The following is a 27,825-nucleotide window of genomic DNA, read 5'->3' as shown; positions in this document are numbered from 1 at the left end:
ACAATGAAGAATACTGAGATAATCTTGTCAGGTGTAAATAGACCCTTGATCTCAGGGTTTTAATTTACAAGCCGAAGTTGAAGCTTACGTAGACAAACTAGGGTCATCTCATATAAACAGGTGGTACCAGGCTATCAAACAAATCGTACAAAGGTTCACAGTATGGTCAAGGTTCAAGTAGAAAGGAATACTTGGATTGGGTGTGAATAACAAGAAGAAGGATCAGGGCTTAAATTTCAGTACTTAGTAGCTCATGGTTCTAACCTATGTGACATCTCTGTCACTTTACCCATACCTAACACCAAGGCTAAATCTATCAGTGGGTCTGAGGTATATCTGGGGATCAAACTGGACTTAACCAGATTCCTCAGAAATCATCAGTTTTTATATTTGGTCCCTTTCCACCCTGAGTTCAGATAACAACTACAGAATCAGTTAGTGCCGACATCAGCAGCTAGAATTAGGCCAATATACAGGAAGGATGGCAGCAGAGAAGACACTGGGCCCATTGCAGTAAGTACATAAGCTCAGGCAGTATTCTGTTCTGTACATTCTAGGCCACACTCTGCCATATGCTTAAAGCCACCTTTGTATGGAATGTTCTCTGCCATCTCGGATAAAGTCCTATTCTGCTTTAAACAGCTCTGACCATGCCTCTGGAAGAACTCCCCTCTCTCGGCATGATACACACCATCTTTTCCTCTATGTTCTCATGGTACTTTCAGAGTTCTCACAGTACCAGATGCCACAATTTATATAACACTAATTTATGAGTCATTTCTTTCAATTATAAAGTCTGAAGATTAGAAACAGCAGTGGCAAGCCCATAGTATGACATACGGGCACAAGAAACCCTCAGGGAGATGGGCGTCCTCAAGTTCAAAGATGTTAAGACCTATGTAGCACAAGAATATTCACTTGAATCAGAATATTTATTACATAACACTCCAGTTAGTCATATTAGCACAAAATATAAAAATGATTAACAAATAATGGTTCTGACATTGTCTAACTATAGTCACAGGAAAGTTAACCCTTTCTATGCCTCAGCTTCTCGCCTCCAAAATAATAATAAGACCCTATTACTGTGGCCACTTAAAATAATTTATTTTATTAAATAAAGAAAATGAACTAGATTTAAGAAAAACATTCCTTGAGAGACATCGTTGAAAATTACCATATAAATTTGAAATGAGAAATTACAATGTAGCTATAAATCTAAATTATAATATTAATTTTGAGAAATACATAATTTGCACATATATAGTAAGCCAGCTTTTAATTTTTTATATATGTAATTTACAAAGAAAATATTTCTTAAGGAAATTCTGTTTCACTAATCAGAATTAGTTCTGAATACTTGAGACTAAATGGTTTAAAGGAATTAAGGTAATTTGAAATAAAAATAAATGTACCTTAGATGTAACTATAACATATTATTACATATTTACTATTAATTAAATTATTTTGATCTTCTGACTGTAACTATCAATTCCTATGCTTGATGCTGAATTATAAACATGAGAAAATTGAGGGATACATTTACAAAGTATTTTAAAGTTATGAGAGTTCAGCTTAAGGCCCTCAAAGTTCTTCATTCTTCTCTTCTCCCTTCTGTACTCTTCTTTCCCCTTTCTTTTCTTATTTGGGGTGAGGTGTGTGTCATCATTTACAACCAGGGCCTCATGAATGCAAGCATTTACCACTGATCTATATTCTTAGCCCACACATACTCTTCCTTAAGAGAAAAAAAAAAAAAAAATATGATACAAACCTTGTGAATGGCTGACACGGAGGGCTCATTAAAATCATATTGAAGGATAGCTTGTCCAACTCTTCCAGTGAAATGCCCTAAGGAATGAACATTTGAAAGAAAAAATGGATAGGATGAAGAGAATAATGCTAAACAATTAGAAGTAAAGATGTCAGAAATCACAGGTTTAAGCGACAGTGCTCCACAAGGCAGCCTCAGTTACACCGACTTCCCAAAGCCATCTTGTGAGGAAGGGACACTGGCTTCCTCCACATTTGTGCCTCTGTGAGGTCTCAGGCATAACAGTGCTGGGTTTGGCCTCAACCATGAGGAACTTTAATCTTGTATTTAACCACATCTTTAAGTACCTATCTATGAAAATGCTTCTGTTTCCTGAGTGTGGTGATGCAATGAAGAGCTGCCAGTCTAGTGTTCTCTGTCAGTACACTAGCAAATTAACAGGCCTTGTGTTCAGATATCAGCAACTATTTTATTGTTTTGTTCTTGGCACAGTAACTTCAAATGATTACAGACAAGACTAATTTAAATGACACCAAACTTGTTCATTTATGTAATCATACAAAAACACATTTATGTGTATACATAGATCAGAAGATAAACATTGAGAAACATGTCAGGGACTTGGCAATTCCCATTAAGCACTCTTGGCCCACAATGTAGAAAGAGTAGACCAGCATAACTACCTCTATAATTATCATAGCAGATCTCTAGCAAGTTTGAGCGTTTGATAGAGCAGGAAATGCTATGCTCTGTACTCTAGGAAGAGTGAGTGAACCTGGGAATGAGTCGGTTTTCTCTGCTGAATTTAGTCAGTGACAAACATAACTCCGGGAAATAACACATGAATCTTGAGGAAGTACTCATTTTGTAAAATTTTATTGCAAGAGACTAAAATGTTCAATAAAAAGAACTGAATTTTATGAATGCTTTCAGACACAGTTTTCTTCTTTTCAAGAATGAGCGCATTAAATAATAGCAAAAAAAAAAATCCTCATTTTTGGCATTAGTGCATTGTGGAAGAAGGCCACTTTGGTCACACTGCGAGCATCCTTCAGATGTGCTTCTGATCAATCTGTTCATGATTTACATATAACTATGGAGTCTATACTCGTAAAATAATGGTTTGCCTATCTTGTAGCATATAACTGAGAAACAATGAAACCTTACAGCTGGCTAGTTCTTATCCTACCCTGTCCTGTGTAAGTATTTTTATGTATCTATACTTACAGCAATTGGATTTTTCCTAAGGACTATACCAAGTTCCATTATAATTTTTTTATCTTGAAATCATTTATCCAATGTCAGCTTTGGGTGGCTCCGCCCCTTTCATCCTGTATCAGCATTTTCCTGCTATTTCTCTGTAAGTACAATATGTTTATTAAGCAACTGTACCATTTGCACGGCAGCCATTGCTGCATACAACAGTGAACAAGCTCACAGAAGTGTCTGCTTGCGACACTTACATACTAGTCGCTAGTGACTTCCCACTTGCTAGCTAGATAAATAACTGAGTACTTTGGCTTTCTCTATAGCTTTTTTACTCAGGAGTTCTGCCACTGGTTATGAACCTATGTGTGATGTCTCAGCCTGACCACAGATGATTACAAAGACTTCTCTGGCACGCTTTCTGGAGAAAGCTGCCTTCTTCAAAGCAGACCTGCTACCCAGCCAGGACTGACTCCCAGTCTCTGAAGGGAGCTGCAGTCAAGGTCTGGCTGCCCTGGACAATCAAGCTCTTAGCAGTTATCTTCCTAGTCCCATAGTCTCCATTCATCCCAAATAAACCCATTTGTTCAACTGCACTCTTTGGCTATCAGAAGTCACCTGCTACTGCCTGCTAGAAAGACTGGAGGAGGAGACCGAACAACAATCTTCCCCACTCTATTTGAGTACCAAGCATACTTTTCTTCTCCTTGGCCTCCCCCTCATCCTGTCCTCAGGCCATGGCTCCCTAAGCAAGGAGATGGCCTCCACCTTTGTTCTGACACATGGGACACAAGGTGAATCAGTGTTTTCTCGTAAGTTAGGTCCTGGCTGATACTTTATGACCTCATCTGCATATGTTAACTGAAAAGGTCAAACTTACAGAGGCAAAGAACTGTTTGAAAAGTAACAGTCAAACAGTACCACACTTCAGGTAAGGCTCAGGAGTGAGTTTGGGTGATCTAGTACACATGGTAATGGACTTTGTACCTGAAACGGCCCAAAAGTCCCATACACAGTATGAATGTAGGGGGAAAAACATGCTCAGTTTAACCATGTTGCAGCATACATATGTGACTACATAAAAATCAGATACCGTAAGTATATATAATTCGTATTTCTTGACTGTGCTATAAAACAGTCTTCCTTCCCCTTACAAACATATGCTTTAAGGAACTGACCCTCCTGTAAGTGAGTTGGAAGTGCCTCTCCAGCCCCTTCCTTGTTTCCAGTAATTTTATAGAGTATGCAGATATTATGGTTTACCATTGTCTATTAAAACTAGCAAGAAATATAAATAAAGTTTGAATCCCTCAAATTTCTATTGGCATACATCTGAGGAATTTCAATTGGTCCAAATACATATAGTTTCTCACCATTTCTCTTAGGGAGTAGGACAGATAGGATATTGAATTTAGGTTGGATCTAAAACATTCAGTGGGGATTATATTGAGAATTTATTGATTTGGGTTGTATTTGGTTAAATATTTACATTAAATTCAAATTTAAGATAAAACTTTAATAAAAAATCCAGCGATGCTATTTGCAATTTTACAGAAATTATGGAGCCCAAGTGCACCTAAATTTGTGGGTTGAGTCAATTGAGAATTATGTATTTGGGGTATTCTTACTTGAATATATTTATACTGCTACCTTCATGAGAAGGCTATACTGATTCTGGCTGGCCATGGTGCTTATGAAATGCACTGTTATTAGTTATTGTCACACCTGGCACTGTAATCAAGTCTAAATTTCTGTAGCCAGACAGGTCGTGGGCCTTAGGTGAGAACCTGCTACTAGTACTTTGCTAAGTTGGCACAGGACTAATCTGACTCCTGGTGACTTATTGTTACACCCATATTAGTGCATTTCTCAAGCATCATCAGAGGAGCTTCTTTTTGCAGAAGATGGAGATTAACAGAGACTAATAACCAGTCAAGGAGCAGAGCATAAGGGACTGTGCAGGGCTCAGCCTTAAATGGGAATCCGAAGTTGTCTGTCTCTGTCAGTCTGTGTGTCTCTGTCTTTCTCTCCTTCTCTCTATCTGTCTCTCTCTCTCCCAAGGGCCAGGGGTCATCTTGTAGGAGGGGGCATAAGGTTGAAAGAGCCAGGCAGTGGATGACTACAATGAAACAATATTTTCTAGACACAACAGGGCAGTTGTACATATGAACTCACAGCAGTGGAGACAGCATGCTCAAAACCTGCAAAAGCTACGCAGAGAAACCGTCTTAAAAAATCTAAAAAGTGAGAGAGAGACAGAGACAGAGAGAGACAAAAGCAAACGGGCCAATAATAAAAGCTTTTAAAAAACAAGAACAAACAGAGTAAAAAGAAAAGAAAGGTACAAGAAATACAGATATACACATACACACAAAACCCATCAAACAAAAATCGGGAACCATAGTAGGTAATCAGAAGACAAGCAAGGTTAAAAAAAAAATCAGTATAAGATAAAATCACCAAAACCACCAACAATAAGATTGGGTTGGACTGGAGAGATGGCTCAGCAGTTGGTTAAAAGCACTAGCTGCTCTTTCAGAGATCCTGAATTTAATTCTCAGCACCCACATGGTGGCTCACAACCATCTATCACTGTAATCTCATGGGATCAGATGATCTCCTTTCGTGTACAGAGAGATGTGCATGCAGATAAAACATCCACATATGTAATTTAAATAAATCTTTAAAAAATATAACTGAGTTCATTTTGTACTTGCCATCTATGCTTATATCCTTTTAAAACTGAGTCCATGATAGGTGAAATGCATTAACTCTGATGACTTTGTTATTGAGCATTCAAGAAGTAACAGGTAATGAGCCCTTCCTTACTGTTACCATGTGCTATAAGTACCGTATAACTGTTAACTGTGAACCACTAAACTTACTATCACCACAGAACCAAGCTTCCGGAAGTTAAGCGTATTCTCAACTTGTCAATCTTTTCTTTCAGAGACCAAATATTGACCTCACTCTTTAAGTGAAATTTTTTCATTAATTACTTTATCTAATCACTTTATAGCCTGATGGCAGCTGCCTCCCCCCTCTCCCCATCTCCCTCCCCTTCTCTGAAAAGGGGAAGTGCTCCATGTTTTTTTAACAACTTACTCTCTCTTCTGACAGAATTTAAAAACGAATCCCTCTTCCCTACACAATTGTTTTCATGATTTATTTTCCAGTTAAGCCATCAGAAACCAGTATTTAGGAATTATTAGAAATATGCACTTTCAGCACACATATGTACTGAAATAATAATACATACTTACTTCAATTGTCTTTGCCAGTAAGAGCGTGTGAGGGAAATTGTGCTTGTATACTTCATTAGCAACAGTATTCACATCGATAGCAGCCACCACATGTGCAGGGATACAACTTTCTGTAATGACAAATGGAGCAGAGGTCTTCAATATCAGCCCATCATCAAGAAAAGCTGACAAAGCAGGATGCAGCGGTGCCCTGGCTCTCTGCCTCAGCTGCCCAGCTTGGTCTCAGACCATAATGAAGAACCAGGCAAGAAGGAAGCAGCATGAAGAAGAGTTTTTCAGTACTACCTCCAGTTCATCTCTCTGGCAGCACTCTAGGACCTAAGAATAAAACTGCACCTTTAGGTTCTCATAGGAGATAGCTTTCCTTTCTCATTAAGCTACATGCTTGTGCAAAACAGTTTTCCAAGTTAAATAAAAAACAGGAAGGTATAATACACTCTAAAAGCCCTATTATTCAGAATTTTATAAAACAAATTACCGTGTGTTCTCAGTCCCGATCCTTGATGTGCTTTGAAGGCTTAGTGGTAATGGGGCGCCCCTTTTCACAGGGGTAGGGGAGGGGATAGGGGAAAAGAAGGATGGGGGACTGGGAGAAGAGGGAGGGAGCTAGGATGTAAAGTAAATTAATTAATTAATTATTTTTTTAAGAATGTGAAGACAGAAAGAGAGAGAGAAAGAACGAGCTCATTACAAAACCACTGAAAAGTTTTGTTTGTTTGCTTTTGTTATTTGGAGACAGGGTTTCTCTGTGTAGCCTTGACTGTCCTGGACATGCTTTGTAGACCAGGCTAACCTCAAACTCACAGAGATCTGCCTGCCTCTGCCTCTCCACCATGGCTGGCTTGCAAATGTTTTCGGTATAAGTTTATTTTGTAATAACAGTTTCAGAGAGATATAATTTACACACAAGGGGATCAGCCTGCTTAGAGTTTAATTTTTAAATGAGGTAAATTCATTGGTGTCCAAATGTAAAAGCTTCAGAGACTAAACACTGTCCGAGAGAGCAGAGGAGCCCAGAGAGGAAGAGATGCACATTACTGAAGGTACACCTTGCTCCAGACTCAAAGAACTGTACCATATTTGGGGGTTGCAATGAAAGTTTGAATTCTACAAGCGCGGCTGTTGCTATACCTCATAATTACTACCCTATTACATCAAAACATGTACAAAATCAATTATGCATAGACCTTGTTCAAAATCAGAAGAAAACATGGGGAATTTTAAACATAAAAGCATCTGAAACTTAAGGGAATAATTGGTTAACACAGTGAGATCACACTTTCTCTTTAGCAGCCATTTGTTAATTAATGACCAGCTTTCCTTGGTCCAGACGTATAAAAAGAAGGAAATTTGGGGCATAAGGAGCTAGAACTCACAAAGCAGGCACCTGCACAGATCACTGAGCAAAAGCAGAGAAAGACTCACATGCTCAGAAAGCCACTCTAACCTTACCCTAAGTCCTAAAAAAGATAGGTTCAAGCAAAAACAGGGACTTAAATGTCTCCAGGTAAATCCTCCCTGTATGGTAGGCCCAAACACTCAGCGATCCCCCAGGTACAGCCTTCCTGTGGAAAAGGACACCGTGCCTTACACGTGGCACTACACTAATACCACAGGGAGCTGCCTCAAGCCGAATTTAAACTTAATAACTAGTTTCTTAACTCAGACTATATTTGAGGTTATAAATTATATCTTTGTTAAAAAGCATGGAACACCTCAAACCATAAAGCAAAAAGACTTCTAAGCCAAAAGGTATACAAACATTAATTTAAAAAAAAATCACGAAACTTAAACTTACTAATTCAAGTCACTAATCACTCTGAAACCTCCGAATTCAGCTTTGCTAACTATGGTGAATTACAGTCTTTATGGTACAGGCTGATTGCTGTTCTCCACAGAAACAGGGAGATGGCCTGGAGGTGGTTAACATGACTTTCATCTTTTTTCAGGTTGACTGAAAATCTAATCATGTGCTGAATCTATATCATAGTCAATAATTAATTTTATGTTCTTGTATTATATGCCTGGAGGACATAAAGCCTGACAAAGAGCAACTGCCAAATGAGTGTTTCATGTGGAGATCCAAAACCTAATGAACTGAAAAGTAATTCTCAGAAAAGAATGGAGCTTTAGAGTCAATAAACAAATGCACTGTTCTCATGGACTGAAGCACAGATTTTAAACTGTTATAAAATTAGAACCTATTGCACTTCCAAAAAAGTTATTTCCATTAGGGAAAAACAAACACACACATACACAGGCAGAGTACCTGAAACCCAGTTTCAGATTTGGAATATATGCATATTGTAAGATAGTGAGGCTAGGACCCAAGTATAAACAAAAAAATTCTTTTGTTTCCTATATGTGCTGTACACATAGCCTAGGCATCATTTTAATTTCAATTTATTTATTTATTTGTTTGTTTGTTTGTTTGTTTATGCTTAAGCCTTTACTCACTGAACCACTGCTAAAATATCTTGGTGGCTCCAATTTTATAGAAAATGTTTGTTTTCTGTCTATCTTTTACTCCAACCAAGTATATGAGACCAGGGGTGGAATTTTCCACTTGCTGTGTCAAGCCAATACCTAAAAATCTTTGCTTTTAGAGCATTTTACTGTTTGCTGTTTGGATCAGGATGCTCATCCTGTACTAAGACATTACTGGCACTAACTTGATTTTTAAAATAACGTTTGGGTATGAGTATGCTTCTAAAGAGAAATTAAACTCATAACTAACAAGGGAAAACAAAAAACAAAAACCTTTGAGTGCTTGGGAAAGACAAGTTTTGAAAATGCAAAGTTGACGATGTTAAGGTGTAGAGGATGATCTAGAAATTTGCGCATGTGAACTCTCTCACTTGAGACCCAAGAGTAATTCTCAAAGAAGCAAGAACTGGGAAAGGAACCCAGCAGCATTTTGGAAATATTAGGAGGGATGTGCTTTCTAGCCTTTCACAATGCTGTGCCTGGGTTTTGTTTGTGATGTTTCAGTTACTATTCTGGATTTCATATTTATTAACAGGAAGCACAGATTTTTTTTTTTTTAAGGTGAGACATTCCTGTCAGAGAAACACAGTGCACACTGTTGTAAGGGTTGTCTGGTTGAATCTACATGGAAATGATGAGGACTCCATGTTACCATTTCTGAGGACTAAAGTTTATAATGCAATAGCAATAATGTTCTCTCTTTTTCTGATTGCTGCTTCGGAGACACTGTAGGGGAAAACTTAGCTGGTAGAAAAAGGTGCAGGTTCATTCTCTACAGCACCTAATAAATACACTTTCATGCAAAGTTACTAAGTGGGAAAAAAGACCAATAGTTTCCAAATTCAAATGCAGGATTGAGCAATTCATGCTGAAATAATTGTCTTCCTTTATCATGTACTTTCTGATCTGGCCCTCATAAAGGTTGAGTAAATACTTGAATGACCTCATACTTGCACCTGAGACATTTAATCAGGTAGGTATGTTAACACTGACCTCTAGTTGTGAAACAGTAGATCAGATGAGTACATCCAAGGTCTATTCTTTCGTTCAGAGTGACAGCCTAACCGGGAATAAAAACACTAAATATAAGTGACCTGTAAAAAAATATCTGTCAACATGGGCCACTGAGACAGGTAAAGACATGTCTGCTAGCTGAGTGTGACAATATTCACTTGACCCCAGGGACCATACAGTGGAGCGAATGAATCCAAACATGAACGAATATGTGGTACACGTCCCCCAAAATACAAACACACATACAAAGATACATACATACAAAGATACATACATACATACATACATACATACATACATACATACATACATACATACATACATACATAAAATGATTTTCAAATGTTTTTATCGCTATTCGCAAATATCTTTTCCTGGCTTTTCTTAAAAGTTGTTTGCATATCTAGCTATTTCAAAGAAATTATTTTAACACGTAAAGTGAAAACTTGAGCCCCTCCACACACACACACACACACACACACACACACACACACACACTTTCCTCTGAAAGTCTTAAAAGTTTAGCTGATAGTCAGCCATGTTTACTTTGGGTCAAGACACTTACTATAGTCAGCCATGCAGGAGTGTGCTGATATCTATGAACTGAGATCTTATTATACCCTTGACACTTCATCTTATAACTAAAACATTATTTTTCAACAAAACATAGAAAGACTGAGCAGAACCGGAGAAGTGACACAGGAGAGAGAGACGGCAAGTTACTGTATGAAAAGGAACACATGAGGGAGCTTATATGCATAAAAAGAAAAGATGTCATATCAGAAAATACACAGTTCAAAAGCAGAGATGATTTTAAGAGAAACTTGAGAAAGGAAACTGAGGCACGAAAATCTTTTCCAAGAAGCGTTCAGGAAAGCCCAATTAAAACTGTGTTCCTGTGAGCAAGCAGCCACTACTGCCCTCCCTTCCATAAACCTACTTCCTGTCTGCTCCTCGTGCAGCCCTGGAGCTTTCCTCAGACCAGCAGAGAGAGAGGCATGAGAATCCCTTTTGCCAGGGCCACAGAGTGAGGCAGACATTATTTACACTTAGTCCTGCGGCAAAATCCTAAGGGTTAAGGAATCTTGATTTCTCAGGGCAAGCACTGCACTAAAATCTTTGTTTCTAAATATAGGTAGCTGAAATTAAGAGTTAATCTAAAACTCTAAAAAAAGCCCTTCCAACCAGTGGGACTCTCTGATGGATGAGACCAGGGACAGTTCACATTTGCATCCTCTAATACGGTACACACTTGTAGGTGGGTATGAAGCACTAGCCTGAGTTCAGCACAACTAAGGAGATGAATTTCTCTCTAACTTCATGTTAATTTAAGTGTAAATAGCTGTGTTTGTGGCATCCATTCTGAGCTTATGGTCACCCAGCTAGTCAACAGAAGTCCTGCCAAGTAATCAGCACTGTACAGTGGGGAAAGAGTGGAAGAGAAACTCATAATGAAATTCTCACAAGCTACACAGCATTGGGAAATGCACTCATCTCCTCGAGACTTCAATTTCCTCATTAATGAAATGGATATTTAAAACAGGTCCCATAAAGGGCTCCTATAAAAAATAAATGATGTTAATAAAATATCTAGCAACAGGAGATACTCAGTAATTATTAAAAATTCCACTCACCACTTAGCACTTATCTGAAATACTGTAAGTTACAGACAAAATGGTGATGATGATGGTTTCATTTTTTATAATTATTAAAGCTAGGAAATTAGGCCAATGAGAAAATTTACGTTGTAACTATTCAGTGACAAATTTCAGAAGTATTTAAAAAAGATTTTAGAGTAGCATAAGCAGAAAGCCTTCACAACAGTAACTAAAAGGCTTTAACCTCCACTATAAATATTAAGTAAAAATTGATTAAAATATGATCTCAGAACAGCACTGAGAAAAGCAAAATTTTCCTGGCCTTGCTATCAACCCACGAGATACAAAGAGAAAACAGGGAGGAATCAGGTAATCTTTTCCCTCCAGTGTATGTATTATTTGTTTTGTCTAATTTACAAGAAGATAGTACAAACAAAAACCTTCTAATGATACTCAATGACTGTTTGGGAAATGAGGGTAAATCTTCATCTTTCGTGACCTGCCATTCTATGACCCAGACTTTAGTACCAAATTTACAGTTAAAAGCAGAAAACTAATGCAAGAGGAAAACCCCTTTGCTGTTGTTGTCTAACTATTTGCTTTTTCTAACAACTATACTGTTAACTATATGGTGGGGGGTTAGAGTTCTCAGGAGATGGTTCACTGGGTAAGAGTGCTTGCTCTGAAACCATGAGGACTTCTGTTCGAATTCCCAGCCCTCACATAATAAAATCCAGGATGGCTATACATGTACCCATCCATAAGGACTAAAACTGAGATGTACAAATAAAGAAATCAATACCTGGTGATATGATGAGTCACTACTTTAAGTTCTACTCAAAATTTAGAGGTAGCCTTTAAATGAGTCTATATTTACAATCTTTATCTCAACTAGTTTGGGCTGAGTTTTGACATTTGCAGAAAACACTAGCCATTCAAGTGAATGCACTACACATCTTTGTTTCATGAAAAAAAAAAAATACATTTCAAATATCAGCTTCAAAAGCAGAACAGTATCCAGGCAACAACCTGAGTAATCAACTAGCTACACATCTGCAAACAAAACTATATCTTTTAATCAACATTTCCCAAGTGTTCTAATCTGATGTAAGAAGGAAGGATTCTTCAACTAAGGAAACAGGAACTTCGTCACAGAGCAACTTAATCAACTATTTCCATATGTGGACACTAAATACAGTAAATAGAGAGAGGGCTATTTGTAAATGGTATCTCCAGTATTTTTTTAAGGAATATGTAATATTTCCAGTTCTATAGTCTACAAATTTTTCTGGTTATTAGACCTAGTTATTTGGAAATTTGCACTAAAGAAAAATATAGGCAAGTTTGTAAAATACACATGTAAACTACATGCAAGTATAGGAACAGATACATTTAAAGGACAATCCAGTAAAAACCACACTGTTCATTGACCAAGCTAGTTATAGAATATCTTGTTGAGTCATGACCCAAATGTTGACAGTCTCTATGTGTGGTTTATACACTGACAACAGGGAAAATAAAATAGCACATTATCAAAGGCTATCATTGTGATGAAAATTAGAGATGTAATCTTTGCTTCTTTGTACTATTCAATATTTTAGAGACAGAAAGAACAAACTACCTCTTGGTTGGTTTGTTTTATTAGGGCGAAATTTGTTTTAGAGACAGGGCATCACCATGTGGCCCGTACTGGCCTTAAACTTCTGATCCCTCTTGCTCAAATTCTAAATGTTGGGATAACAGGTATGCCTCACCATGATCACCAAAGAATGTACTACTTTTACAACCAGTACAAAACAATCAATTTGACTTTCCTTATATTTGAATAAAAAAATTCAACATTCTTTTTGTTATGAGCCTGAGAAATAACAGGAAAATATCAAAGACAAATGACAAAAAAAAAAAAAATACTCCTCAAAACACTTGTTAGGCTGTGAACACACACACAAACAATGGTAACTCAATGCATGACTTCATCCCACTGACTCAATGAAAAGAAAAACAAATAGGAGTTAAAGCTCTTTAAAGGAGTTTACAGAGAGAAAATCAATTAGCATATGCCCCAAAATGCAATGGTTACATGCAGAATTCAAAGGAAATAAACTATTAAATAAGCAGCAAGTAATACAAACACATGTGATACAGCTGATTACAGACTTCAACTGCAAAGATTCTAAATGTGTCTTTTGTAAATTTGCTTTGAGGAAACAGAACCATTTGGTAAATGTACCACCACTATAAAATATTTACAGTGTTCTTTGCTAATGTTTTCTCAATAATCAACACTTTCACAATGTTTGACATATTCAGGTAAAAGCCAATAAAAACTATAGTAGAGGACAAAAAACAGTATTTTCTGTGTCTAGTTAACTATCAAAAACTGCCATAAATATAATTTATTTTTACGAGGGCTCAAGATATGACTCAGTGGTTAAGAGCACTTACTGCTCTCCAAAGAAACCCCAGTTCAGTTCCTAGCACCTATGTTGGTTAGCTAACAACCACCTGCAAGTCCAGCTCCAGGGAACCTAACAATCTTTTATGGACTTGTCCAGTGCTCACACACATATATCGAGAGAGAGATACAGATATAAATATAGATATATTAAAAGATACTCCTCAAAACACACCTTTTAGGCTGTGAACATACACATAATGGTAACTAAATTATATATATATTATACATATGTATGTACATACATATAACTAGATCTACATATAGTGTACATGTATACACATATGTATAAGACATAATATGTGTATATACACATTTATGTAATATATATAATATAAGCAATTATTATATCACTCATAAAGATCTCCCAAACTAACCTCTGAAAATCTCATTTCAATTTGTCATTCTGGGTCCTGTTTGCTTAACAGTCAATTCTTTTTGGAAGCATATACCTTTCATCAATATTAACTAAGAATTTCAAAATCTACACTAAATTGTGTTATAAAGTTAGCATCATTACTATCTGATTTTATCAGTGAGGAAACACCACAGTGGACTCAGTTAATTGGAAAAAAGGAACATTACTTAGTATCATTATACACCCTACATCCTTTTCTTAGCTCTCACAAAGCATGTTATCTTACAAATAATGGACCTACACTCTGAAATGCTAAGTAACTTTCAATAGTTCACACAAGTATTGTGAGTCAATCATCACTCATCTGACTTCAAAATAAAGGCATGCTTTTATTTCTCAAAGAAACCGGTAACACTTGAAGGCCAGGCAACTTCAAACATCACTTTTTTTCCAAAGTCTTTTTTAACAATATGCAATACATTTCTATAACTTTATGAATATGAGCAACAAGTTGCCCCATGTGTACTGAGTACTCCATACATTTTAAGCACTATATAAGTGCTGTTGCTGAACTGTAATCTGAGACACAAAATGATATATTTTCTAGTGTATATCTATGTTTATACACACATATTTACAACAATAAAACTCCATCACAAACATTGCCTAGAAATAAATTGGCATTCAATATTCTTACTACTGCTCCTCTTCAAGTAAGTGAATTGAATTAATGATAGCAATAGAGCGTGGTTAAAAGATCTGAAAGACAGACCTAACTTAGGATACTGGCTCTACCACTAAGCTAGCTTATTACAGACTCAGAACAGGTCCTGACATGTAGATGCCTTTAATAAAAGTCAAAGCCTGCTGTCATTGTAATTAACCTTTATTAGCTATATAAATACAAGAAAACATCAGAGTGTACCTCATTACAGATCAATTTAAAGCCAAAGTTCATCAAATAGGTAAACACTAGAAAAAAATGTGTGTATTAATATGATTAAGGCCTCTTTTATAAGCAAACCTCCAACCAAAGATGTAAGGACAGTAGAAAAGCTACTTTGGATAACAGAGAAGTCATCTCTCATAAGATGGGTGAAAAAAAAAAAAAAGCTATTGTAGAAATGTCTGCGTTTACAACAACCTGAGAGGCAGCAGCAGAAAAAGTAAAGGCTGGGACTAAGAAGGGACTTAGAAGAGTGAAGGAATATAAGAAGCCCACTGAGCCCCCTGAGCCTAGACCAGAAGGCACTGGGTAAGCAGAAAATAGAGCTCATGGTATGGCTAAGATAGAACTGTGATTCCAACCTTCATTGTTGGATGATTTAATCCAAAATTCATAAGCACATTTCAAGAAAAAAAAAAATCAAGATTTGAACTCAAGGATTTATTTACAGCACAGTGTGTTTGACAGAAAAATAGGAGAAATCACAAGTTCACAGTGAAAGGAGTTGTTATTCATAACTTATAACAAAGTAGTAAGTGGCTTTAAGTTGTCTTAAAAGTTTTCAAGATATGGGGGGAAGCTAACATTATACAACCTTAGGAAATTAATAGAGCATAGAGTAAAAGTTTCCCTAATTTGCTTAATTTTAATAATACATGAATGTAAAGACCAGAAAAGTAGTAAAACATACAATATTTCTAACCTAGTATGGAATTGAAAATCATATTTACTGAAAAAAATGTACAAACTCAATCCACTAGACACTGTATGCTTCTTAGCCTCTTGTTACTCTTGGTTCTAAAAAGGGAAGCAGAAAAGTTTCTGTTTTGTACTCGTTTTAGTCTTGGCAACTTCAGGACATACATGCACACACACACCCACACACAATCATGCAAGCATAGGCACATACACACGTCTAAAGTTTGTCACTCCAAATCCCAAGTGCCTGTCAGTGGCGTTCACAAAATAAATATTTTAATATCACTAAAGTGGACAGATACCAAAGATATTAAGAAGCCTCAAAAAGAAAGTGCCCCCAACCTAATTTCTAAATAGCTACAATATGTCAGGCAGCTAGTCCATCTTTAATTCTTGAGGTCCCTTCCTGAAAGTTATGTTTCACATGCTTAAAACCAAGTAACAGGTTCGAAATGTCAAAATCATTTGAAATGAAAAGCCAAAATCGCACCACAGTAAAATTTGATCTCAGTTCTCTGGCATCCGTGTGAGCCTGCACAAGGCATTTTCTTTCCAGAGCCTTAACCATGCTCCCTCCCCCTTTCGGTTCCCCTACACTGTAATACTTATAATTTTCTCACTTGAATTGTAGTTATCACCTTGATCCAACCCACCCAAGCCTGCTTTCGTGACTTCCTCTTGGCTCCGTGACAGCCAGCCTAGAATTTGGGCCTTGGCATTGGGCAAAAGGCTCGTCCCCTCCCTTAACTTCGATCCATTTCAGTTGGATTTCACAGGCCCCAGATTCCTGCCTCACAAACTACTCCTGGGCGCCAGGCCTGCTTAGGCTACAAAGCTTGGGGCCCGAGTAGGGGTGTCACTGCCTGGAGGGGCGGACCGAGGCGGCGCGCTGAGGTGGTTTCCAGGGCAACCGAGATCGGCGGCTGCCAGGTTCCGCCCCGCCGCTCCGCCCCATGGCGCACGCGAGCGGGAACCTGCAGCCCCAAGTGAATCAAAGAGAAGCTTTCCGTCCACTCTCACCTCGCAGCGCGTGGTGCATGCCACCAATGCCACTGTACAGCTCCAGCACACGCAGAGGTTCCATCCCCTCGCAACCGCGACCGTGGCCTGGAAACTAGGCCTGCCGGTCCTCCGCTTCTCTCACTCCCCCTTGCCCACTCCGCCCCCTTCGTTCTGGTTCCGCCGCTTTTCCGTTCCCCAACCTCCTGTTGCTCTTAGGAAGGGTTCAAAGAGCAAACAACTATTAATAAGACCTCCCAAGTGAGAGGCTCACGCTCCTTAGCCTGATTCGTGCTTTATCTTCCTTGTTTGGCGTTTTCTGTGACCTTGTGTGAGAAAGAAATCCCTCCGTAAAGAGCTGAAAGGTCCATTGGCGTTGAAGTGAACTACTGATTAGAATACAGTGTTTGTTTGTTTGTTTGTTTTTTACCGCGGGCTCCTTTTGTTCTTTGCTAGCCTGACCTGATCAAGAATTTCTTTGAGGAATCTCGGCACAGATCTACATGCTCCCTGGTTTGCTTGTGCTAGAGTACAGAGTTAAATCCTCTTCCCTAAAAAGAAAAAAAAAAGCTCCAGAATTGCAAGTACTTAAAGCGGAACCTTGTAGGCCCAAAATAATAGAGGGGATGGTTGCTATACATGATAATAGGATTAATTTTATTTACCCCAAAAATGCTGTTCTTTCTTTTATTGAAAAGAGATTTTTTTTCCTCACGTAATGTATCCTGATTAGTTTCCCCTTTTTCTACTCCTCCTAGCTCCTCCCCACCCACCATCAAGACTGACCCCCCCTTCCTGTCGCTCATTAGAAAACAAACAGAATTCTGAGATAATAATAAGAGAAAATAAGATAAGATAAAGCAAAAACTGACACATCAATATTGAGTAAAACAAACAGAAGGGGGAAAAACCCAAGTGAAGGCAAGAAACTTATTTGCACATTCATAGAAACACTAAACTGGAAACCATAATATATATGCAAAGAACCTGTAGGGTAAAAAGAGAGAAATAAAATACATAAATAAAATAAAAATAAAAAATAAGATTTTTTTTTTTTTTTTAATGGAAGAGCTCTGACAGAACATTATGAGATGAAGAACCTGCAAAGATACTGTTTAGTTCATTTTCTGTTGGCCATTTATGGCTGGGCATGCAGACTACAATTAAGAGAGCTTGTTTCCCCAGTGAGATTTCTTAAAGGAAACGAAATTTTCGTTTGCAAAGGTTATCAACTGGATAATAGTTAGGAATGGGGACATGTACAAGTGTCCATTTCTCCTTTCAACTCTAGATCCCCATCTCATGAATGCCTTTGCATGCTGCCTCAGTCTGTGAGTTCATTGTGTGTTATCATTTTGATTTAAAATGCTTTGTTTTCTTGATGTCCTCCATCCCTTCTGGCTCTTACACTCTTTCCATCTCTTCTTCCATGGGGTTCCCTGAGCCCTCAAAGAAAGGATTTGAGGAGATATCCCATTTGTGGCTCAGAGTATCCCAAGGTCTCTCACTCTTTGCATAATGTCTGATTATGGGTCTTTGCATTTGTTCCCATCTGCTGCAGGAGGAAGATTCCCTGATCATGGCTAAGCAAGGCTCTGATGTATGAGGATAGCAGAATGTCATGAGAAGTCATTTAGGCCAAACCCCAAACAACCCAAGCCAAGTTGCTGAGACTATAAGTTGCTCTCCACAAACTGACAGCAAGGCCCTACTGCTGAAGAGAACATCTACACAATTCATTGAATGTGGAGAAGTCAAGCTGGTACCTACATAGAACCTCCACCTCTGCATCCTAGGCTCTTGGGTCTAGGAAGGTACATTGCACGATAGCTACCAAAGTAGAAATGTGAACACTAACCCAGCTACAAACCCTTTGATCTACAATGCTGTTCTACCTGCAAGTTATATTAGTGCAATTGTGGCAAAAAGCTTGAGAAAATAACCAAACAATATCTGATTGGACTCAAGGCCCACTCCACAAGATGGAACCCATACCTGACTGGTTGACCAAGAACCTGAGACTACATAACCCAGAGACCTACGGTAAAACCAAATCTGTGTTCAGAGCCTACTTTTTCAAATACCAATTTTTCAATACCATGGTTTGAAAAAGTAGGCTCTGACTTAGCCCCATGTTCAAACGGAAATGTCTAGACAGAAAGCTTTTTAAATGTCTTAAGAAATTAGAGTATTTAACCATTTCAACTTATAGAAACTATATACACACTAGCATATAACTAACGAAAAGTTTTTCTAACATTGATTATGTAATATTAATATCAATAAATATCCATATGTAAAATGTGATAAAGTGATACAGCCAATATATTAAGTAAATCTAGAACAATGGTCCTCTATCTTCCTAATGCTGTGACCCTTTAATACAGTTCCTCATGTTGTGGTGATCCCCAACCCTAAAATTACTTTGTTGCTACTCCATGAGTGTAATTTTTCTACTGTTACAAATTGTGGTGTAAATATCTGATATGGAGGATATCTGATATGTAGTATTTCCTCTCTAAAGTTAACCACATGTGACAGTTCCTTCAAGAATGGAAACTAGGGCTAGAGAGATGGTTCAGGAGGTAATGTTTTTTGCCAGCAAGCTTCACAGTCTGAGTTCCACAGCCAGTCCCCACATGTAGAAGGAGAGAACAGAACCTCCTGAGTTGTCCCCTTTCCTCATGTAGTGTGGTGCACATGCATACACACTTGTGTGTGCACACACATGCGCATTCAGACATTTCAGGAAAGAATGAGAAGTTTACAGTAATAATTTACAATGATTTCCATGGAAACATTTGTAGATGGTAGGCCCTGTAGAGTCGAGCCGATGGCACTGACTGCGTTCTTTGAGAGTCGAAGGGGAGGCATGGATGGTGGGGACACATGGGGAGTCACTGAAAAAGAATGTGAGATTAGTAGATAGACGGGAAAAATTGAAAATAGAAACAAATTCCAAAACTTGTAATTTTTAGTGAATTTCCTATTACAATGGAAAATTTCTTTCTAAATCAATGTACATGAACATCAAGAAAATAAAGGTATATATGTAAACTACATCACAACATAATACCAAGGAGTAAATTAATAATAATATATAGCTATATTATTAGTTATAGAATATATTATGTAAATATATATACTATGTTATATATTATAGAATATATTAAAATATTAATATAACACACAGCTATAATAATAATAGCACACTCTTAATCATTGAGGGGCCTCATTGCATGTCTTGGAATCTAATAACATGCCCTTCTTTCTCTCTTGCCCATTGCTAATATCTACCAAAAGTCACCAAAGTCTGCCAAATGCTTTAAATACTTTTGGCAATCATCTTTGAGTTTCTGTTATCCAAGTGAGTCCTTATTAACAAATGAAATGTGATTTAGATACCTGTGTAGGCTCACCTCTCAAGAGACAATAACCTGCTCATGCCAATTTCAGTAATGAACAAGTAAAATTCTGGTTTACACAGAAAAAGGATGGCTATTACAAATTGCAGAGGAAATGAAAAGGTCATCATTTAGAATAAATTAACAATAGATGTCCTCAGAAGAGGAAATTCAGAAGAAACGTTCAGAAGTTACTTTTAGAGTATGTCTCTGTATGACTTTGAAGAAATGGTTGTATAATAAATTGTGTCATGAGTAAAAATGCAATCTCAAGAGCCAGAATACAGATGAGAATTACAGGCCTGTATTTCTGGCCAGTGTGGTTTGAGGAGAGTATTTTATCCTCTCTGAGACTAAGTTAACATAAAAAAAAATGTAGCAGTCATAGAACACATGGCACTAAAATTTAAGTTGAGCCTATAGTTACAGCTTGGAGCTAAAATGGCGCCAGGGCGTCATGTGTAGCAGACTTGGGTGTTGGCACTACTGAGAAGTGATGGAAATGTAAGGATACTAACTTTGCCAAAAGACTGTTCATAGGTAAATTGACTGCTAGGTTGTGAGGACTAAGTGGGAGGAAATGGATCATTGAGTTTCTGCCTTTGATGTGCCCATCGTGTTCCTGGTCCCTTCCTATCTTTCCTCAATACCATAAAATGAACAGCTTTCTCAGATTTCTTGCTTTCGTGATGTTCTGTCTCACCTCAGGGTCAAAACAATGGATCTAGCCAACCTTAGTCTGAAACTGTGAAACTAAATGACATTTCATAGTCAAACCATTAATAGTTGGACATTGATTGTCAACAGAACACTTAACTATCAACTGGACATACTCTACAATTGCTTAAGAAGGAGACTCAATTGAGGGATTGTCTGGATAAGATTGGCCTGTGGCTCTTTTGTGGCAGATTGTTTTGATTATTAATAGATGTAGGAGGGCCCAGCCTACTGTGGGCGGCTGCATTCCCCAGGCAGGCAGCCCTAAGCTGTTAAGAAAGCCACCTAAGCATGAGCCTGAGAGCAAGTCAGCAAGCAGCTGACCTTGACCCACGGTTAACACTTCCAGCTCTGCTCAAGTTTCCGCCTTGATTTTCCCGGATAATTGACTGTGAGCTGAAACTGTAAACACACTATTTCCTCTGCTCCCCTAAGGTACTTTTAGTTAATGTTTTCACACAAGCAACAGAAAGGAAACTAAACATTGACTCAAAAGAGGAATCTCAAGAAATTCCTTTTATAGAGTAAAAGGAACTCAAAAGCAAAATTTTCAGCCAAACATTCCATCTCATTTCCAGTGTTCAGTCACCTTGTTGATAGATTGTCACCTAGGAAAAGAAACAGGAAAGGAAGTGTGTTCTATCTGGGCAGGATAAGCTCTCAAGAGAAAAAGACCAGATGGAAAATTCACTTCCTGGTGACTCTAAGGAGGAGTAATTTTCTGTTGAAAAGCATGTTCTACAACGTACAACTTTGCATCTTACCTTCTCCTGCTTGCCACAAAGAGAAATAACTGATACATTTTTAAAACGGCAGAATCCAAAAGAAACTTACAGTTTATCTAAAAATGCACACACCACAATCCTGATTGCTTACCTCAGTTTTAGGCTTTGGTACTGATTTTGCTCTTCAACATTTCTGAAGTTCCTAGTTCAAAAATGTTTCGGATGAATTTTCAATATTGTGTTTTAGTTAAAGATAATGGGATTCTGTCTTTAAAATCTCTCTCATGATCTCATAAACAGTTTGAGCTAGAAGCAACCTTAACAGTTATTTGATTCAGTGTTGTTCATGCTACACACACACACACACACACACTGCCTAAAAGAGACATTCACACATTAACGAGACTTCATCCCTTTTTCTGCAGATGGACTCTGGGTATCTCCCACCCATCTAAGTTAGTCACTACTAAGTAAAAATACCTAAATTCCCCAGAGGGGCTTTTACTGTGTTTGGTGAGCCAAAAATACTCAGTGGCCTAAGTAGGCTACATTTTTTATAGATGGCAAAGGAATGTCCTACTAATAACATGGTATTAAGTCGGGAAATATTGACTAATCCGTTTAAAGAACAGTACAGATGCTTAAAATGTTTATTAGTGAATGTTGACCTTTACAACTCCTTCAAATGTATGGTTTTTAGAAAGAAAGAAAGGAAAGGCTGTGCATTACTGTGATGGGGCAAGCCTGTAATCCCAGCACTCTGCCAGCTCGTAAGGCAAAGGCCACATAGCAAGATCCGAGGCAGCCTAGGCTGTGAGACTCATAAAGAGGAATAATAACCGTGATTGCGATAGTGGTAACCATAGTAAATACATACACACATATAAAAGAATGACGGCTGGCTGGTGAGCTCGGTGGTTCAGTGCTCTTGCAGCCTGTGCCAGCCTGTGGGTTTCATCCACAGCATTGCAAGAAAACAAAAAAGGAATAAAAGAGGAAAAATGTTGTGTGATTTGCTCAATGTCACATTAATTGATGTTCACCAGGCTAATAGATTTATTTGCAAATCACAGGCGGATTTTTAAATAGGAAAAGTGGTAAAATAGCACTAGTTTTGAAAACAATGTGAACACCATCCAAAAACAAGGAGGGGAGGAGGTGGGTGTATTTTGAAGAAGAATTTCACACTAGCAGTTAAAAATGATTCTGGTTGGGAAGGAATGTCAGGAATCTGCAGGGCACAGCTTTCTTCACTCCTTTCATTTGAGAACTGAATCCTAGAACAGGGTGGGGGAAAAAATAAAACAAAGAACATTGCCTATACATCCTTGTAAAGTTTATGCTTTTGAAAATGCAAACACTTAACATCGTATTAACTTGTTCCATGCTTTTAAAAATTCTCCTAAAGGAAGGCGGATGATAAATACAGACCAGAAATGCCCAGAATGTGGGACACTCTGTAAATGACAGTCTCTCTTCTACCCAATCTTTCTACATTTAGTTACTGATAAAATACTCATGCCATTGTGCATAGTTTAGAATACAGGAAACACATATATCTTTCTTCTTAACACATATATGTGTTTCTTCTTAATTTGCATTATCTTTTACCTAAATCAGAATCTTGAAAATAATTAGACATACACCTCAGCCTCTTCACATTTTATCATTATTGGCCCTGTACTTCATTAGACACACCGACTTTTAAATGTCATTTTTACTGCCTGTTGTGAAAAGTAAAACAACAGAAGTGTATAAATCAAAGGACAGCTGCTAAACCTAGTTTGTGCCCTCTCCTCTCACATAAAAATTTTATATATTCTAAGTGTGTTTTTCACCTTCTTCCTACGGCTCATAAACAACAAGAATATATTTTCCCGTTTTCTTTGGATTCAATAGCAAATTTCTCTGTACAAAAATCAGTATAAATGAACATTCCTGTTTGATAACATTCAAAGCTTTCTGATAGTTTCATCAGAGACTCTAAAACTGGGATGACTGTGTAAAAGGTATGTAATTATTTTCTAAACTTGTGATCAGAACAAATTTCCAGAAAGAGAAGAACCCCAAATCCTACCAGCAGTGCCAGAGACCTGCTGTCTCTGAAGATGCCTTCAACATCCACTTAAACAAATGCTTTCTTTTACAAGCCAAAGGGTGAAAAATCATGTTTTGTTCATCTAGTTTTGTACTGATATCAAGGATGCTTATTCCTTTACCAGCCATGTTTTTTAATTTTGTCAGTTACTTGTGATATTTATCCTTTCTTTGCTGAATAATATGCATTTTTATTCAAATTTATTCAAATTTTATTCAAATTTATATCAAATTTTATTTTTATTTTTTCACACTGTTGTTAAAAACAATCCCATTCTATCGTTTTTTTCACTCAGGTTTGTTATGTTTTGTTAAGCACAAAATATTTCATTTTCCCGGTCAAATATATGTGCTTTTCCTTCACTGTCTGCTCCGTTGCTGTTTCAGCCCAGGTTTTCAGGAAGATTAGTAAAGTTCATGTCTATATCCTCTTTCTCCTTGTTTAACAAACTGACTTTCATACATAGTGTAGGCGATGAAATAAACTTTCCTATAAGTATCTAGGTTTCTCTTCCATATTAGTTTATGATTTTTTTTCTGAAAATCCTACTCTTTTGTTGGTTGGTTGGTTTTTGTTTGTTGGTTGGTTGGTTTTTGTTTTCTAGACAAGGCTTCTCTGTATAGCTCTGACTGTAGACCAGGCTAGCTTCATACTCAGAGATCTCCCTGCCTCTTCTTCCCAGGTGCTAGAATTAAAGGTGCCACCACACTGGTCGACAGCTCTATACTCTTAACCACTCAGCCCACATGACACCTCATCTTTCCTTCTGACGTCTCAGGAATCTGTGTATCTGTATTTCCCTTTGAGTACCATTCCTATGTCTGCTGTGTTTGTTTGAAATTCATCGAAAGTGCCCCAACTCTCCCTAAATAAACAGATGGCAAAATTTCCCACTCGAAGCAATTAAAATTTCACATCCACTTTCTTCAATGAAACACATGTGGATCTCACCCATTGCATGAGGAAACTGAAACATTCCAGTGAAGCTGAATTAGTACACATATAAACACAGATAATCTGCTAATGTGTATACTTATTTCCAACTCCTGGATGATGTCATTATGTCAACATTCATGAACCTTTCAACCCACACATCAAATAACAAAGATCCCATGGGCAACATCTAAAAATGGTATTGTCTGTGTTTTAAAAACTGGGTGGAGGGGGAGAGGAGAGGAGTGGGGAGAAACTTGGAAGAGAAGAAAGAGGGGAAACTGTGATTGGGATATAAAATAAACAAATTGAAAATAAAAACTGCCTTCTCATACTTATGTAATCTTATTTTTACAATGATTCTGTGACTCTTTCACTAACAAAATTTTATAGAGAAATGCAAATTAGAAGTTCATAAAATTATGGTTAAAAAATTTAAATAACACATAACCAAATAAAACACCAAAGTTATATAGATCACAGGGAAATTAGAATAAGCAGGTAACTTTTGTGTCAAATTCTAATCACTCCCTCAGCAACAGTGTTTATATGAATAATTTTCAATCTTTATGGTTTTCATTTCCCGATATTCAAAATACTTCAGTGTCTCTCTCACACACTGAATCCCTTGTCTCATTCCAATGAGATATGTCATGCAGAATGGCAATGCATATGGTCTTCAGATGTAGAAACTGGGGTCTCAAGAGACAGATGGAGTTGGCTAAGTCAGCGAAATATAAGAATAGCATATGATTTTAGAAAGCTGAGTTAAATTTCTGTCCTAATATGGAAAGGAATGCATTTTTCTTAATACAACAACTATTCTAGAATTTCAGAACCATGTCATAGTTTATGTTGTAATAACCTACTCGTCTTGATTGCCTCTCTTGGAGATTCATGGAAGCAATTAGTATAAAAAGTGAAGCCCAGACTTTTATTATTTGTTTTATATTTTGAATTCAAAATATTAATGCTTTTTGCACTCATCTTGTGTTTTTGAGATAGGGCTTTGGGGCTGAGGAAATGGCGCTGTCAGTTAAGTGCTTGCCTTGCAAACCTGAAGACCCAAGTTTAGATACCTATAACCAACATAAAACGTCAAGTATAGCTGTGTTTGCCTGTAGTCCCAATGCTGGAGGTAAGAAGCCAAGACTGGATGATCCTTGGAGAATAACTGGGCAGCCTGTCTAGTTGAGTCAATGGGTTTCAGGGTCAGGGAAAGAATCTGTCTCAAAGAGCTAAGGTGGAAGACTAAGCTAAGGAGACTGAAGGAGGAAGACACCTGATGGAAATCTCTGACCTCCACACACATGCATGCATACTCACACACCAACCAATAATTCATGAAACACTCACACACACGGGGGTGGGGCGCGTCCAACATAGCCCAGACTGCTCTTTCATTCCCTATGTCACAAAGGATGTCTTTGAATTCCTTATTCTTCGGTCTTTAGGTCTTTATTTCCCCAAATTCTGGAATTACAGATAAGCACTATGACACCCCCCTATGCCTGCCTTTTATCATTTCCTCCTTTCTCAATAAGCAAAGACTGTCCAGTTTCCCTCAATCTCCAACCACTACATGATTCATATACTATATGCCCACAAGCAGGGATGATTCACTACAATCAAGGTTCTCAAAATCACAATTATTCTTCTTAAAACACAGATTACCACTCCACCCAGGTTTGTCTGGAGTAGAGATTGTTTCTAACAAATTCCCAGGTGGTGCTGACTGTCAGGGTAACACTCTTTGAGAACCACTGTACTAGCACCCCCGCCCCCAAGTGTGCTTTCATAGCTCCCTCCAGAAAATGCTTCAGATGGGCAAGATTCAGGCACGTATCCCATGTAACTTGGCTTCACACTGGAAGAAAAAGAGAATGTTTATCATGACTCATTTCCTCTTTCAAGTTTTTCCAGCCACCAAAGTAGAACCAGAAGAATTACAGGGAAAGCTCACTAGATGCTAAAATGTTAAGATTTCAGGATCCCTGGTTGGAAAAACAGTCTCATGAAAGACCCCTGTGCCATGATATATTTGGTCCTTGCGGAGCTCCTGTCCTCTCCAGGTCTTACTAACTCCCCCTTCTTTCACATGATTCCCTACACTCTGCCGAAGGTTTGGTTATGAGTCTCAGCATCTGCTTTGATACACTGCTCCCTAGAGTTGTTCAAAGGCCCTCTGCGGAAGGCTCCTGTTACTTGTTTTCTCCTACTTCCAATGTCCATCCCATTTGTCTTTCTAAGTGAGTATTGATCATCTTACCCTGGGTCCTCTTTCTTGTTTATCTTATTTAGATAACCTAGAACCCCTGCTCTGATGTAGCCCATGGTAGCTCAGTATCCAAGTGGGTTCCCTAGTTAGGGGAACAGGGACTATATCTGACATGAACTCAATGGCTGGCTCTTTGTCCACCCTCCTATACCTCCCCGAGGGAGGAGCAGCCTTTCTTGGCCAGAGAGGAGGACATTGCAGCCAGTCCTGAAGATACCTGATAAGCTAGGGTCAGATGGAAGGGGAGGAGGACCTCCCCAAGCAGGGGAGGGCCAGGGAGGAGATGAGGGAGGGAGGGTGGGATTGGGTGGAAATGAGGGAGGGGGCTACAGCTGGGATACAAAGTGAATAAACTGAAATTAATATAAAAATAAAAAATTATAAAAAAAATTTCAGGATCCTGTGGCATGATTCCTAAAATCAGTTCTGATAGATAACAGCAATTCAGGCGAGTCATCCCAGCCACACTGGAGGCTGGCACCACAGTGTTCCCAGGAAAGCCAGAGCCCAAGCAGGAGGGTTCTTGGAGGGAGCTCAGAAGCCAGCTCACTTCCTTGGCTTGGCGTGGTGGAGCTGTCAATGGTAACATGTTTTTCCCTGTAGTTATCCAGATATATTACTGGTGATCCATTCTTTTAAGTAATAATTTTCCTACAACTTCTCTACTATCTTTTACAGAAAAAAAAACAATTGCCAATAAGCAACATCTATGAAAATCAAGTGTGTTGATTAAATTCTGGAAAGGCTGATAAAATAATTTTCTTAGAGTTTCTTTGTGTAATTATCACCTCTAGACACCTCCTGGGGGAGTTTTTTAAGATCCATTTTTTATCTCTGTGGAGGAAAATGAGGCATTTTATGCTATGCTATA

General features: G+C 38.0%; 1 protein-coding gene across 2 annotated transcripts in view; it reads right to left on the bottom strand.

Moving 5' to 3' along the window:
- Positions 1-16,923, bottom strand: part of Trdmt1 (tRNA aspartic acid methyltransferase 1) — a 37,274-nt gene extending 20,351 nt beyond the window's left edge. For both annotated transcript variants that reach the window (XM_055593937.1, XM_055593938.1), the window contains exons 1-3: positions 16,821-16,923; positions 6,244-6,353; positions 1,775-1,851 (exon numbers count right to left, since the gene is read on the bottom strand). In XM_055593937.1, the coding sequence (XP_055449912.1) occupies positions 1,775-1,851; positions 6,244-6,353; positions 16,821-16,884 (251 nt within the window). In that variant the 5' untranslated portion in view covers positions 16,885-16,923. The remainder of the gene's footprint in view (positions 1-1,774; positions 1,852-6,243; positions 6,354-16,820) is intronic.
- Between the last annotated feature and the right edge of the window lie 10,902 nt (positions 16,924-27,825).

This window comes from Psammomys obesus, unplaced genomic scaffold (assembly GCF_907164565.1).
Source record: "Psammomys obesus unplaced genomic scaffold, mPsaObe1.curated_primary_1811, whole genome shotgun sequence".
Taxonomy (NCBI): Eukaryota; Metazoa; Chordata; class Mammalia; order Rodentia; family Muridae; genus Psammomys; species Psammomys obesus.
Note: the sequence above shows the minus strand (reverse complement) of the source record. Positions and strands in the feature narration are given on the sequence as shown.